At 35.9% G+C, this 16,746-nt stretch overlaps 1 protein-coding gene across 10 annotated transcripts in view; it reads left to right on the top strand.

Moving 5' to 3' along the window:
- Positions 1-16,746, top strand: part of RPS6KC1 (ribosomal protein S6 kinase C1) — a 178,037-nt gene that overhangs the window by 96,798 nt on the left and 64,493 nt on the right. For 8 of the 10 annotated variants that reach the window (XR_004383284.1, XR_004383283.1, XR_004383285.1 and 5 more), the window contains one exon: positions 731-823. The exons of the other annotated variants lie outside the window; for them this stretch is intronic. Coding sequence is in view for 5 of the 8 variants with exons in the window: in XM_032862755.1 (XP_032718646.1) it covers positions 731-823 (93 nt within the window). In the remaining 3 variants the exon portion in view is untranslated. The remainder of the gene's footprint in view (positions 1-730; positions 824-16,746) is intronic. 10 annotated transcript variants of the gene reach the window in all.

Genomic DNA, 16,746 nt, shown 5'->3' with positions numbered 1-16,746 from the left:
GCAGAAGCAGAGGGAGAAGCAGGCTCCCCGCTGAACAGGGAGCCCGATGTGGGACTCGATCCCAGGACGCTGGGATCATGACCCAAGCCGAAGGCAGCCGCTCAACCAACCGAGCCACCCAGGCGTCCTGAGTTTCTGCATTTCTCACAGTTAATTGACAATTCTTCTGGTTAAACTTGAATCTGCCAGTTCTCTTAAAATACATAGTATATATTTATAAAGTAACATTAAAGGACTATAGTTTCATGATGGGAGAGAATGACTTGTGTTGCCTCTCTCCCCAGGTTTATCGATTATTACATTGTTTTTTAGTTCTCCCCTTCCAAATTACTCTTGAGCCATCTGGGGTAAATACAAGGCTGTGATTGATGGTTGCCTCAGTTTCCCATTTGTTACAATGTTTCATTATAGCTGTACAGTTTTGAATTGAATTATTGCTCTAGAAACTATACCAGCTCATTATTTTTTCTTTTTTAAATTTTGTTTTCAATGTTATCATGATTTATTTACTTGCAACTTTTTTCTTGCTTTTTCTTTTTGATTTTCTTTCTTTTTGATTTTATTATTTTTTTATTTTACATTACAGACAAACAGAAACTTCCTCCTTTCATCTTTCCATTCTCTGATTTATGATAAATTTAGTTTCCTTTGGCCTGGCATTTGCTTCAGCAGGCAGTCTTCCTTCAAGTACCTCCCTGATTGATGTATAATCTTTGATATCTTCCATTAGCCTCCAGGATCACTAAGTTCAAGGCCCCCTTGGAACCTAAGGAGCCCTGCCGAGGAGCTGAAGGCCTTCAGAGTCCTTGGGGTGATTGACAAGGTAATTCTTCAGTGTCTCTTCAAGAGTTCCGTCATAAATCGACTGCATGCTGACATTATGTCTTTGAAGCTTTGGATCTTAAGGATATGAAACAAAAGGAGAAAATGACTCAAATGCATCTGCACTTTAAAATAACAAAAGCTGAAGAGAAAAAGCTTTTATCTAAGCAATTCATGTAAGGTAATGCAAAATATATTTGAGCTAAAGAAGAAGGTGCATATTTGTTGGCATTCAAGTTGAGTAAGGGTTTGGTTTTATAAACTTGTTAGAGCAGGGTAAAGATACACTTTTGTTAGTTACAAAGACTTGTTAGTAATTTTCAATATTAACTGGAGTAGTCAATCTAATGATCAAAAAGAAAATTGGCACTGTCCTAAGAACTACCATTTACTGAATACCTACTGTGTGTCAGACTGTCTATTAGGCATTTCATGTAAAACAACTTACTTAGTCCTTCCGACAGCCCTGCTTTTTCCATCATGGTAGGAAAGTGATAGATAGAACAGGGTAATAAGTAACTTGCCCAGAAGTCACATAACTAGTTTAGGGTAGTACTGGAATTGAGAGCTAGATCTTTGTGACTCCGAAAAGCATTTTTTTTCCCTCAGCACACAAAACCCTCTCTTTATACACACATACTTTTGTATCTGGAATAAAAATAAAGAGGTAACAGGGGTGCCTGGGTGGCTCAGTGGATTAAAGCCTCTGCCTTCTGCTCAGGTCATGATCCCGGGGTCCTGGGATGGAGCCCTGCATCGGGCTCTCTGCTCAGCAGGGAGCCTGTTTCACCCCTTCCCCTCTGCCTATTTGTGATCTCTGTCTGTCAAATAAATAAATAAAATCTTTTAAAAAAATTAAAAAAATAAAGAGATAACAGATATTTGCTATTGAGTTTCCCCAAATTTGGTGACATCTCAGATACATCAAAAATTCACAGTACTGGCTGAGAGCTTACAAGTGTAATTTAAAAAACTGTACACAGTAAATCATGTTTTAAATGTATTTATCAACCACCACCTCACCTTTTGGAATAAAAGAAAATGCTTTATTTGTTATTAAAGTATAAATTTAGCCCTTTTAAAAAATATTAACCACCTTTTATGAAGCACCTTAGTGTTCATTTGTAACATACTGTTCATTGAGCAGTTCTTATGTTCTAAAGTATGCATGTGATTTGTTGCTAAAACTGAACAATAAGCAGTATATCTCAGGTAAGTTAGGAACTAATGGTTTGCGGAATTCTGAAGGGAGTGTCAGGTTGGATATTACATGAAGCTCTCAGTGTCTTATTAAATCTTATAAGCATAATTGTTCTCAAATAATTCATATAATTGAATTTTGACTTAAAGAATGCTAAGCAGTAGTACTTTTCAACCTGAAATATTTCTTTAACCATGTTTTTCCTAGCTTTTTCAGTTTGGAGAACATTCTATTTGAGAGTGCAGAGAAGAAGCCAAGTAGGAACTGAATAGTTCCTAGTTTCTTGGATTTCTGTGCAAGCAAATACACTTTTTTGATGTACAGTGTCTGTTCCTTCTCTTTGATGTATTTATTTTGATAAAGTATGACCTTTGGTTGCTGTGCTCTAATCATGAGTAAGTCACCTTGAAGTCCTGGTAATATCTGGTAATATCTATGAGTCTCACATGTTTATCCAAATAAGCACTTTCAGCAGTGGAGGAATTCTTAAATTTTGTGCTGAGGCACAACTTGCCGCTGTCTTTATTCTGTTAACCTGGGAAGTGTGTTTGGTGTTGAGAAGGTGACATTTAACTTTCTAAGTAGAGATAAGGAAATACGTATTTGGGAATTAATAAGCTTTGCAAAGAATCTTTAAAAATTTGCAACAGAGTCACTCTTTGTAAAAACATTATTAGATTTTTTAAAAATTTGAATTATTTTAAGATAAATTCTTTTAAGTTTGGGTTTTAGAAACTGGAAGTTTGGAAGAACAGTGATGAATACATTGAAATGGCTAGCGGATACACAGGATATATTAATCTAAGCCTATACAGACCACAGTTTCTCTGATTCTGTTTCATTACAGTATTTGTTCTTCATGAGTTATTTTGAATGTTATTGTCTATAAACTTAGGAAAATAAAACGTCCCTAGGAATGGGATTTTAGACTTTTAAATAGAAAGTAAATCAGATCTTCTCGTCAATATCTAGACTGTAAGCTCTATGAGAACAAGATCTTGTCTTTCTTGTTCTCTGTGTTCTCAATGCCTAGAATCATACTTGACACATAATGGGTCCTTAATAAGTATTTGTTGAAGGAATAAATTGAAACATCAATAATTTTTAAATATATCATATGTAGAGTGACACCTGCTGGTATAATGCTGGTATAACTGCTCTCTATTAACCATTGTTCAAGACACTCCGGTATCTGCACCCAGAGAGATACTCATTCCACAGCTGTATCCTGGTCTAGTATTTAAAGAGAAATAAATGACTTTTTCTTCAACTGGTCCTCCATTAACATATATATTCAATAAGGAATTTAAGCATTAGGGTTCTTGGATATAAATAAGTGGATGTACATTTAGAAGCAAGAATGACATAGCTAGTGCAGGGACCTTCAAAATCATATACCAAAAATAGCTGAAAAATGAGATATGATTTACCTGATAAAAACATGTGTGTACTTCCTATTTTTGAGGGCTACCCAGGATAACGTGATTAAATAATGTTTTGTTCAAATCATGAGGATTAAAGGGGATATTATGTCCAGATCAAGAGGTGCAAACTGTGATCACTTTAGGCAAACCAGGTTGTATGGCTTTTCTGGAAAAGAGATAGTGAAGGATAAAGTTTGCTTTTTAATATCCCTATAAGATACAACCGGAAGTAAATGAGTACAAGTTTTCAAATTTTAGGTAATGAGTAAAGATACCTTTTGAGAATTAAGATTGACCAAAGGCAGACTGGATTCCATTATACTTGTTTTTTTGTCATTAGAGATGTTCAAGGCTCAAGGGTCATTGGTGGGGATGTTGTAGAAGGAATTCAAGCACCGGATAGATTTTTACATTAAGTAACTTCTAAAGATTTCTTTTAGCCCTCAGTGTCACTTACACATAGTCTTCATGTAGTAATAGCAAGGGAAAGTAGAAATTGGTAGAAAACCAATACTTTGATGAGAAGGATGGATTGCTGTTGTTTCCACAGAAGTTTGTGTATGTGTGCATGCAAACTTTTGTGTTTGTGTGCATGAGATATGTAAATACAGGGTATGTATATGATTGCATGTATGAGGATTGTTTATATACAGGTAATTTGCTGTTGAATTAGAAGTCTGGATGGGTCATTTGACTGGTAGTAGAATGTCCAAATGCAGGGAGAGTTTCTGAGAAAGTTCATTATTGAATAACTTACCTACAAAAAGGATAAAGGTATCTGTAGTCTGGTAAATAGTAATATGCTAATGGCAGTTTCCTGGTCTTGATATTGTGCTATAGCTACTCTATAAGATACCACCATTGGGAGAAGCTGGGTGAAGGGTACATGAGACTCTACTATTTTTGCAACTTCCTCTACATTTGAAAAAGGTTAAAAAAAAAAGACTTGGAGGACACTGACTTAAACAGCAGAGTAATAATACTAAGATATGTCTCTTTATGTCCAGTTAACTCTTCTGGGTTGTGTTTAGCCAGAGTCCTCCTGCATATAGGTGTGTGTCAAGTGTTTACAAGGTCAATCAGTGAAGATAACTGGATTGCTCATATTCATTCCAGCTCCTTAAAAAACAACTTTAGTAGGATGCTTGATAAATCATTGTTAAATAAGAGATGCCACGTACTTTGTAAAAATGATCACTATTACATTAAATGCCTTGGCATTTTGTAATCAAGATAGCTTCTCAACTTCATCTCAAGCTTGGCAGGCAGAATCTTAGTTTGACTTGTCATTGGAAAAATACAATTTTAGTTTAAATATTTTTGAGAAAATTTGTGTAGATTGTTCACATTGAGTAGATGTTGAGAGAACCTTAAAAAATAAGTACAGGGGTGCCTGGGTGGCTCAGTTGGTTAAGCTTCTGACTCTTAATTTCAGCTCAGGTCATGATCTCGGGATTGCGAGATCAAGGTCCACATTGGGCTCCATGGGGCATGGAGCCTGCTTGGGATTCTCTTTCTCCCTCTCTCTCTGCCCTGCCTGTCCCCCAACTCACATACATACTCTCTCTCTCTCAAAAAAAAAAAAAAGTACTTATTTTTTAAGTTTCCTAAATAACATTTTCTATGATGATACACAGATAAAGTGTCCTTATTGGGAACACAGTCGCATCAGTATTTGTGTATTTGCTCATTGAGAGAACATTGGGTTAAACTGGATTAAGAGGAATTTGTACTTTATTTAAAAACTGGGACAAAAGTATTACCTAAATGATATCAAATTACAAGTGTTGCACTTTTGCTTCTGGAAAGATGGAGTTGCTTATAGAAAGCGGTCCTTTTCTATGTTTTTCTGCTAAGTATAACTAAAACTCTGGATGTTATAAAGAAAACAAACAATAAGAAGATTGGAAACTAGAGAGAAGAAGGAAGACTGACTAAGGACCGTGGGATCCAATGACTGTGTAGTGGTGAATTCCCTGTACTCGCTTTTCCTCACATACTCCGGGCTGGATGTTGGAGAAATGGGCGCACAGCAACGCTAACAGGAACAGATGCAAAACAACTTAACAAAAACCTGCTCTTTTTAGCCAAAGGACTATGAAATGGGAAGCTTAGTGAGACAGAAAACTTTGAGAAAATGACCACTCTACTCCAGCCAACACCACAGAAAAACTGGCTTATAATATATCCGAAATATCCAGGTTTCTATAGAAAATCATTGAGAATCAGGGCACCTGGGTGGCTGAGTTAGTTAAGCCTCTGCCTTTGGCTCAGGTCATGATCTCAGGGTCCTGGGATCGAGCCCTCCATCAGGCTCCCTGCTCAGTGGGGAGCCTGCTTCTCCCTCTCCATCTGCCTCACCCCCAGTTCATGCTCTCCCTCTTTTTCTCCCTCTCTCTCTCTCAAATAAAATCTTAAAAATTATTGAGAAAAGACACTGAGATGACACACATAGCCATAATAAAAATGTTTTGGTGAGCAATTACAAAAACATATGAAACAAACAAAAAATAGGAAGTCTCAACAAAGAAATAGAAGATATAAAGAAAAGCCAAATGGAAGCTTTAGAACTAAAAATACAATGAGAAAGAGAGACAAAACCAAACCTCAGTGGACTCAACAACAGAATGATAGGACAGAGGAAATAGTGAGTTTGAAGATAGGACATTAGGAATTACCTAATCTAAGGAGAAAATAAAATGGCGGGGGGAGGGGAGGGATGAACAGAGACAGGAACCTGTGAGACTAAATCAAAAGTTCTAACTTGCGTTTCATTAGGATCAGAGATGAAGAGGAGAATGAGGGTGAAGCTGAAAAGTATTTGAAGAGATAATGGCCAGACATAAACCTACAGATTCAAGAAGGTGAATCCAAAAAAGGATAAATCCAAAGCAGTCCATGGCAAGGCACCTCATAGTCAAACTTCCTAAAAACTAGACAAAGAAAAAAATTTGAAAGCAGTGCAAGGGAAACACTTCACCTATAGAGGAAAAACAGTTTGAATGACAATGGATTTCTCATCACAAACCATTGAGTCCATAAAAAATGGCACACCATTTTTTAAGTCCTGAAAGAAAAGAACCGTGTCAACCCAGAATTCTGTATCCTGTGAAAATACTCTTCAAAAATGGAGGGGAAATCAATCTTCTCAGATGAATGAACACTAAGAGAATTTGCCACTAGTTAATTTATCCTAAAAGAATAGCTAAAGTAAATTCTCTAAACACAATGGAAATATTAAAAGTTGGAATCTTAGAACATTAGGAAGGAAGAATGAACAGTGAAAAGGGTAAATATGAGTAAATACTTTTCTTTTCCTCTTGAGTGTTCTAAAATATGTTTTATGGTTTAACAAAAATTGTAACTGACCTATTTCTAAATGTATGTAGAGAAAATATTTAAGACAATTATGTTGTACATGAGGGAGTATAAAGGGATATAAAGAGATAATTTCTCTACACTTCATTTGAAGTGGTAAAATGATGACATGAGAAGAGAGTGGTCTTATATAAATATAATAACTAGAGCAAACACTGAAAACACTATAAAAAAAACTACAGATAAAATGAAATTCTAAGAAATGTTAAAGTAATGCACAGTAAGGCAGGCAAATGGAAACACACAAAAAACAGAACAAACAGAAAACTTAAAGGGGGCTCCAGAGCAAAGAAAATTATCAGAGCCAGAGAGGAATATTATGTGATGATAAGAGTCAGTCCACCAAGAGCACACAGCAGTCCTAGGTATGTATACACAAGACATTGGTTTGTTGAATATATAGTTGAATGAATACAAAAGAACATACTAGAATTGGTTGGGGGGAAAAGTCGATGGGACACAGCCAAAGCATGCTGACAGGAATTTTTCTAGCGCTAAATGCTTGCATTATAAAAGAAGAAAAGTCCCAAATCAATAAAAACTGTAACTCCCCCTCCAAGAAACTGAAAAAGAACAAAATAATCCTTAAGCAAGCAGAAGGAAATAAAAAGAGTAGTGGTCAGTGAAATTGCAAATAAAAATCATAGAGAAAAATCAGTGAAACACAAAGTTGGTTCTTTGCAAGGTAAAATTAATAAATGTTTAGCAAGACTGACAGAAAAATAAATGAGAAGACAGAAATTATTTGTCAGTAATGAAATAAAATAGTATTGCAGGTCCCACAGATATTAAAAAGAAAACAAAGGAACAGTACAGACAACCCTATACATGTGAATTTGATGATTTAGATGAAATGGACCAATTTGGGATGCCTGGGTGGCTCAGTCGGTTAAGCCGCTGCCTTCGGCTCAGGCCATGATCCCAGGGTCCTGGGATTGAGTCCCTCATCGGGCTTTTTGCTCTGTAGGGAGCCTGCTTTTCTCTCCGCCTTTGCCTGCCACTCTGTGCGTGCGCGCGCGCTCTCTCTCTCTCTCTCTCTGACAAATAAATAAAACCTTAAAAAAAAAGAAAGGGACCAATTTGTAGAAGAGCGTAGACTATCATCCAATATGAAGTGGATATTTTGGATAGTCCTATTACTATTAAGAGCATTGTATTTACAATTAAAATACTCCTAAAGTGAAATCGTGAGGCTCAAATGGTTTTATTGGAGAATTTTACTGAATTTTTAAAGAATTAACACCAATTATGCATATTCTTTTCCAGAAAATAGAAGAAGGTGAAATAGTTCCCAGTTCATTTTATGAGGTCAGTGTTGCCCTAATACCAAAATCAGGAAGTACAAAAAAAAAATTTACAGGCCATTATTTCTCATGAATGTAGATACAAAAATCCTCAAAATATTAGCAAATAGAAATCAGCAGTATCTAAAAGGAATTATGTACTGTGACCAAGTAGGGTTGATTCCAGGGATACAAAGTTGGTATAGTGTTTGAAAACCAGTCTGTGTGGGCATTAAGGAGGGCATGTGATGTGATGAGCCCTGGGTGTTATATGCAACTGATGAATTATAGAATACTACATCTGAAACTAATGATGGCTAATTGAATTCAAATAAAAAAAATCAATCAGTGTAATCCAACTACAGTAATAGGATAAAGAAGAAAAATCACATAATCATAGAATTGATGCAGAAAACATTTAAAAAACACCAGTTCATGGGGGGAAAAAAAAAACCTCTCTAAAAACTAGGAATAGAGGGGAACTTCTTCAACTCGGTAAAGATTAGCTGCAGAAAACTTAGAGCTAATGGCATGCTTCATGGTGAACGACTAAATGCTTTACCCCTTAAGATCAGGAACAAGGCAGATTCTTAGCACTTTTATTAAACATAGTATTAGAAGTTCTAGAAAGTGCTATTCAAGAAGATAAGGAAATAAAAGGCATATAGATTGGAAAGGAAGAAATAGAATTGTCTGTATTTGAAGATGACATAATGGTTTACACATAAAAGACCATTGGAATCTGCCAAAAAAATCAGAACTAAGAAGTGAATTCAGCAAGGTTGCAAGACATAAAGTCAGCATACAAAAATGTTATATTTCTGCGTACTAACAGTGAACACATAGAAACTGGAATTAAAAATACGGAATTAAAAATGACTCTTTATAGTCATAAATGATACACAGTTTTAACAGAATTCCTATCAGATTTTCAAGAAGGTTTTTTTGTATGTGTATTGATGTAGGCGAGATTATTAAAACATTTATATGGGAAGGTATAGGAACTATAATTGCTAAAACAATTTTGTAAAAGGAATAAAGTGGGTATAATCACTTGACTTGATTTCAGGAGGTGCATAGCTACAACAGTCAAGACTGTGGTATTGGTGTACAGAGACACACATAAATCAGTGGGACAGAATAGAGAATGTATGGCCAGCTGACTTTTGACAAAGGTGCAAAAGCAGCTCAATGTAGGAAGGATAGTTTTTTTAACATAGAGTGCTGAAGCAATTGGATATCCATTGCCAAACAACAACAACAACAGAACCCCCCAAAACCAAACCTTTGGCCAGTATCTCACACCTATACAAAAGTTAGCTCAAAATGGATCACACATTTAAATGTAAAACATAAAACTTTTAGAAGTAAACATAGGAAAATCTTTAGGACCCAAGCGTTGGTTTATAAGAGGTTTTAGACATGTTGCTGAAAGCATGATCCATAAAAGGAAAAAATGACATATTAGACTATCAAGATTAAAAACTTTGGGTCTTCAAGAAGTTTATTAAGAGGCTGAAAAGATAAGCTACAGACTGGGAGAAATTATTTGCAAATTGCGTATATTACAAAAAACTCATTTAGAATTTATATAGAATCTTGAAACTCAATATTAAAAACCCAAACAATCCAACTAGAAAATTACCAAAAGATATGAAAAACCATTTCACCAATTGAAATTATGGTAAATTAGCACATGAAAAGATGTTCAACATCAATAGTCATTAGAGAAATGCAAAATAAGATCACAGAGATATCACTATAAACCTCTTAGAAACCTTTCTTTGTAATAGCCCCAGTGTGGAAACAACCAAAGTATCTTACAGTAAGTGAACAGTTAAACTGTAGTGCATTAATACCACGTGGTATTACTCATCAATAAAAAGGGATGAACTGTGAAAGTACACATCTGCTGGGGTGAATGCATGAAGTTCATTATCCTGAGTACAAAAAAGCCACTCAAAAATAATTGTACCTTGTATGATTCCATATATATACATTTTCAAAGTGATGAAACTATCTAATATTTCTCTTCTTTCATTTTCCGTAGTTCATTCTTTTTTTAAAGGGTTTATTTATTTATTTGACGCAGAGAGTGAGAGCACAAGCAGGGAGACCAGCAGGCAGAGGGAGAGGGAGAAGCAGGCTTCCCACTGAGCAGAGATCCTGATTCAGGACTCGATCCCAGGACCCTGGGGTCATGACCTGAGCTGAAGGCAGACACTTATCTGACTGAGCCACCCAGGTGGCCCTCCCATAGTTCATTCTATTTAAGAATTGAGGTAGTATAGGACAAAGACATATAAAAGAAATTACTAATAAGGCACATATGGATTAATAATTATTGCTACAAGTTATTGATTACATATTACAGTGAAAGTGAGCTGATTTAATATGGTTCCCTATGTTTTGAAAAGTTATATTCTGTTGTAATCTTTAAGAAATCATCCCTGTGAATGTTACTTTATAATAAATGTATAAGTTAGTTTGTCATATATGTAAGAAAACAATATATCCTACTATATTGTTAGTATTTAGTTTAAATATATAAATATATTGTCAAAATAGTACTTTACAGTAAAAATTCTCAAGTTAGAACCTGCGAATACCATATAACTGTAGTGTGAATACATTATAGTATATTCAGCTGTACTATAGATGTAGATATATTTAAATGAAGTTGTCTGTTACTGTGGTTTTGTGTATAACATGCTACTAATAATTTTGGTGCTGAAAACCTATGTTTACAAATACTTAAAAATACATTTAAGAATTGGGGCATCAGAGTGGCTCAGTTGCTTAAGCATCCAACTCTTGATCTTAGCTCAGGTCTTGATCTCAGAGTTATGAATTCAAGCCCTGCGTTGGGCTCCACACTGGGCATGGAGCCTACTTAGAAAGAAAATACATTTAAATACCAGTGTAAATACCTTCTGGTTTCTGGTCTGGCATGGAAAGAACTTGGAAGGCTCCACTCCATCCTAACAAGAAGTAAAAAGCTAAACAAACTGGAAAATTGACAACTCTTCTTAGATACATAAAGAGAAGTGAAGTCATAGGGCAAATGGCTGCCCCTAAATTCGAGAGACAGACGTACAGATACAGAGAATCACTGCTTACTAGAGCAGAAACCTACATGGGAACTGGTGCCTGGGTAGAAAACCAGACTGTTATTGACAAATTGCCAGAGGCTTAATGGGACAAGTCTGAGAGTTAAAATTTAACTCCAAGGGTTTCCTCCATACTTTTGTGAGTTTTACCTTTTGGGGCTCTATCAGGTTCTCACAATGAGTATTGGAGAAAAATCCCCTCAAGCTTTCACTGAGAGAAGGGGAAAGTAGCCATAACCATTTTGAAATATAGCAGGGTATTCTATTCATAACAAGATTTGTCTTCAAGAGAAATGATTTTACCAGAGCCTAACCAGTGAGGTTTTTATGAGAGCCTAACTGGCTGTGGGGAAGGGAAATACCCAGTTCTGGGCAGCTTTAGTCTTGGGTGTAGGGTAAGGAGAGTGCCCAACTTTAATCCCCGTCTGATCTTCTGGTGGGAGGAAAGAGAAATACCCAACTCCGGTCCCCTACAACCATTTAGTTCTACCTATAGCTGGGGAAAATCTGATAGGAACTTGTGAATTTCACAGCACATGGCCACAGGCTTACTAAATGACTGAGACTTAATCATAGAGCTGTAGAAATCTTTCCTTCCTCCAATATCTATCTTACCACATTACTAAAGGCCTATTTATTGGAGTTCCTTTTACCTAGAACATCACATTCAACTTTCAACAAAAAATTACAATGTATGCTAAGTGGCAAAACAAGCAAACAAGCAGCCCCCCCCCCCCCCCGCAAACAAACAACAAAAAAACCCACAATGGTTTGAAGTGACAGCAAGAATCAGAACCAGACTCAGATATGGAGGGATATTGGAATTTATCAGGCCAGGAATTTAAAACAGCAATGATTAATATGCTGTGTGCTGTGACAGAAAATGTAGACAACGTACAAGAACAGATGGGTAGTATAAGCATAGAGATGGAATTTCTAGAAAGAATTTTAAAAATGCCAGAGATAAAAAATACTATAACAGAGATGAAAAATGCTTTTGATTGGCTCATTGATAGACTGGACAGAGCTGAAGAAAGAATCTCTCAGCTTGAGGATATGTCAGTTGAAACTTCCAAAACTAAAAAGCAAAGAGAATAAAGACTAAAAAAATATGGAACATCCAAGAACAGCAGGATAACTGCAAAGGGCATAATAATATACATGTATGAGAATACCAGAAGATGAAGAAAGAAAAAGGAACAGTCTTTTTAAAAATAATAATGACAATGTGTTCAATTATGTATGCTTATGTATGTGTATGTATATACTTATATATACTTATGTGTAAGTGAAATGAATAAGGGCAATGATACAAGAGATAGGTGAGATGAATTAGGGGTATTTTGCTATTATAAAGTACTTGCACTACCTGAGAGGCAGGATAGTGTTATTTGAAAATGGACTTGGATTAGCTATAAGTTGGTATTGCAAAACTCTAGGGCAACCAATAAGAAAAGTGAGGAAAAAAAAAGTATAGTTGATACGCTGGAAAAGGAAGGAAAACGGAATCATATAAAATGCTCAGTTAAAGCCACAAATGGCAGAAAATGAATGGGAGGGGCGCCTGGGTGGCTCAGTGGGTTAAAGCCTCTGCCTTCGGCTCAGGTCATGATCCCAGCATCCTGGGATCGAGCCCCACATCGGGATTTCTGCTCAGTGGGGAGCCTGCTTCCTCCTCTCTCTCTGTCTGCCTCTCTGCCTACTTGTGATCTCTGTCAAATAAATAAATAAAATCTTTAATAAAAAAAAAAAAAGAATGAATGGGAGAAAAAATAGGAATGAGAACAAGGGCAAGGATTAACAGGAAAAAATGTGGTAGGTATCCAACTTTATCAATAATTGTAAACATGAGTGCTCCAAATGCACCAATTAAGAGACAGAAATTGTCAGAATTGATTAAAAAAAAATAAAAAGAACCAACTCACCCAAGAAGAAACTTACAATCTGAATAGGCCTATATCTATTAAAGAAATTAAATCAGTAATTAAGACTCTTCCAAAACAGAAAGCATCAGCCTGGATGGGTTCACTGGTGAACTCTACCAGACTTTCAAGGAAGAGATTATACCAATTTCCTAAAATCTCTTTCAGAATAAAGAAGCAGAGGGAATACTTCCTAACTCAATTTTATGTGGCTAGCATTATCCTAACACTAAAATAAAAGCTATTATAAGAAATAAAGTTTATAGATCAACATCTCTCATGAACATAGGTGCAAAAACTCTAATCAGATTATTAGCAAATTGAATCCAATATAGAAAAAGCTATACACAATGAATTAAGTGGGATTTATCCCAAGTATGTAAGGCTGGTTTAACATTTAGAAGTCAATTAATGTAATTCAGCATACCAACAGAGTAAAAACAAAGCAAAAAATCCCACATTGTGATCAATCAGTTCTGAAGAAGCATTTGAAGTAGTCCAGCACCCATTCATGATAAAAACTCTCAGCAAATTAGGAATAGAAAGAAACTTCCTCAACTTAATAAAGAATATTTACAGAAAAAACCTACAGCTAACATTCTTTACTGTGAAAAACTTTAAGATTTTCCACTAAGATCAGGAACAAAGCAAGGATCTTCCCTCTCAGCCTTCCTTTTCTCAGCCCTTCTCTATCTTAGGCATCCTCACTAATGAATAAGACAATAAAAAAAAAGACATGCAGATTGGAAAGGAAGAAAGAAAATTTGTAGATGACATAATCGTCTATATAAAGAATCTACAAAAAATCTTCTGGTACTAAGTGATTATGGCAAGGTTGCTGCATGCAAGGTTAATGTGCAAAAGTCAGTCATTTTCTTATGTGCCAAAAATGAGTAAGGGGAATTTGAAATTAAATACACATACACAAAAACACAGTATCATTTATAGTAGCTCCTTCAAAAAATGAAATATTGGGGTGTCTGGCTGGCTCAGTGGGTAGAGCATGCAATTCTTGACCTCAGGGTCTTGACTTGAAGCCCCATGTTGGATATGGAGACTACTTTAAAAAAAAAACTTCGTTATGAACCTGACAAACTGTGTATACCATCTATACGAAGAAAACTACAAAACTCTAAGGAAACAAATCAAAGAAGAACTAAAATGGAGAGGTATTCCATGTTCATGGATAGGAAAACTACTCATGTCAAGATGTCAGTTCTTCCAATTTGATTGATATATTGAGTTCAATCCCAATCAAAATCACTGCAAGTAATTTTTTGTATATTGAGAAAATGATTGTAAAGTTTTTATTGAGTGACAAAAGTCCAACATAGTATTGAAGAAAATCCAATACAGTATTTAAAGAAAAGAACAAACTCAAAGGACTAACTCTACCCAACTTCAAGACTTTCTGTAAAGCTACAGTAACTCAGACAGTTAAAAAGAATAGACAGATTCATGGAACAGAATAGAGTACCCAGAAATAGATGTACATGAATAGAGTCTAGGGCTCTTTGACAAAGGAGTAAAAGCAATACCATGGAGAAAAGATAATCTCTTAAACAAATGGTGCTGGAACTCTACACTCAGTGGACATCCACATGAAAAAAAAATGGACTTAGACACAGACCTTAAATCATTCAACAAAATGAACTCAAAAGTAGATCATAAACCTAAATGAAAACACAAAAGCATAAAACTCATAGAAGATAAAACAGGAAAAAATCTAGATGACCTTGTGTATGGCAATGATTTTTCAGATCACCAAAGGCATAATCCATGAAAGAAATAATTGGTAAGCTGTACTTCCATTAAAATTTAAAAATGTGTGTTCTACAAAAGACTGTCAAGAGAATAAGACAAGGTACAGATTGGGAAAGGATATCTCTAAAAGACATATTTATATAAGGATTATCCAAAATATGTAAAAAAACCTCTTAAAACCTAACTATAAGAAAATGAACAACTTGATTTAAAAAGAAAAAGGGCAAAAGTTCTGAACAGACGTTCCCCAAAGAAAATACATAGATGACAAATAGACATTTGAAAAGATACCCCACATCATTTGTCATCGGATAAATTCAAACTTAAACACAATGAGATACCACTATATACGTATTAGAATGGCCATGATTGGAACCCTGACAGCACCAAATGCTGACAAGGATATGGAATAACAGGAATTCTTTCATTGCTGGTGGGCTTGTAAAATGGTACAGCCATTTTGGAAGACAGTTTGGTGGTTTCTTACAAAACTAAACATAGCTTCAACATATGATCCACAAATCCCTCCTGACCTTTGCCTTAAATGAGTTCAGAGTTTGATGTCCACACCAAAACCTGCACATGGATGCTTACAGTAGCTTTATTTGTAATTGCCAAAAATTGGCAACAACTGAGATGCTGTCTCGTAGGTGAATGAGTGAATATACTGGGTTATATCTAGATGATGGAATTTTATTCCGTTCCAGGAAATGAGCTATCAAGTCACGAAAAGACTTGGAGGAACCGTAAATGCATATAAGCGTAAGATGACGATTGGAAAAGGTTGCATGTATTTTTTTAACTATATGACGTTCTGGAAAAGGTGAAATAATGGAGACTGTAAAGAAATCAGTGGTTTCGGGACACCTGGGTGGCTCAGTGGGTTAAGCCTCTGCCTTCAGCTCAGGTCATAATCTCAGGATCCTGGGATCAAGCCCCGCGGGCTTTCTGCTCAGCAGGGAGCCTGCTTCCCCCTCTCTCTCTGCCTGCCTCTCTGCCTACTTGCGATCTGTGTCTGCCAAGTAAATAAATGAAATCTTAAAAAAAAAAAAAAAAGAAAGAAAGAAATCAGTGGTTACAAGCAATTGGGAGGAGAGAGATGAATAGTGGAGACAGGATTGGGGGGTGGCAATGATGATATTATAATGGAGGATGCATGTCATACCTTGTTAAAAACCATAGAATGTACAACAACGTGAGTGAACCCTAATGAAAACTGTGGGATTTGAGTGATGATAATGGATCACTGTAGGTTCATCACTTTCAACAAAATAATGGATCACTGTAGGTTCATCACTTTCAACAAAATAATGGATCACTGTAGGTTCATCACTTTCAACAAAAATACCAGTCTTGTGCAAGATGTTCATACTAGTGGAGGCTGTGGTTGTTTGGGGTAGGATGTATATCGAAACTACACTTTCTGCTCAATTTTGTTGTGAACCTAAAACTCTTCCAAAATATGAAGTCTAGGGGCTCCTGGGTGGCTCAGTGGGTTAAGGCCTCTGCTTTCGTCTCAGGTCATGATCCCAGAGTCCTGGGATCAAGCCCCATGTCGGGCTCTCTGCTCCACAGAGAGCCTGCTTCCTCCTCTCTCTCCCTGCCTGCCTCTCTTGCCTACTTGTAATCTCTGTCTGTCAAATAAATAAAATCTTAAAAAAAATAAATAAAAATAAAATATGAAGTCTACTCAAAAGAAAAAAAATCAATACAGTAATTTCCATGTTTGGCGAAAGCTTATGGGACCTTCAACAGTGCCTTCACCTAAAATTATCATGTAATAGTTGATGTTAAAATTGTAAAAGATATAGGAAAAAATTGTGACTGTGAGCACACTGGTTC

This window comes from Lontra canadensis, unplaced genomic scaffold (assembly GCF_010015895.1).
Source record: "Lontra canadensis isolate GAN:19392208 unplaced genomic scaffold, GSC_riverotter_1.0 scaffold24, whole genome shotgun sequence".
Classification (NCBI taxonomy): domain Eukaryota; kingdom Metazoa; phylum Chordata; class Mammalia; order Carnivora; family Mustelidae; genus Lontra; species Lontra canadensis.
This window is presented reverse-complemented; position numbering and strand designations above follow the sequence as displayed.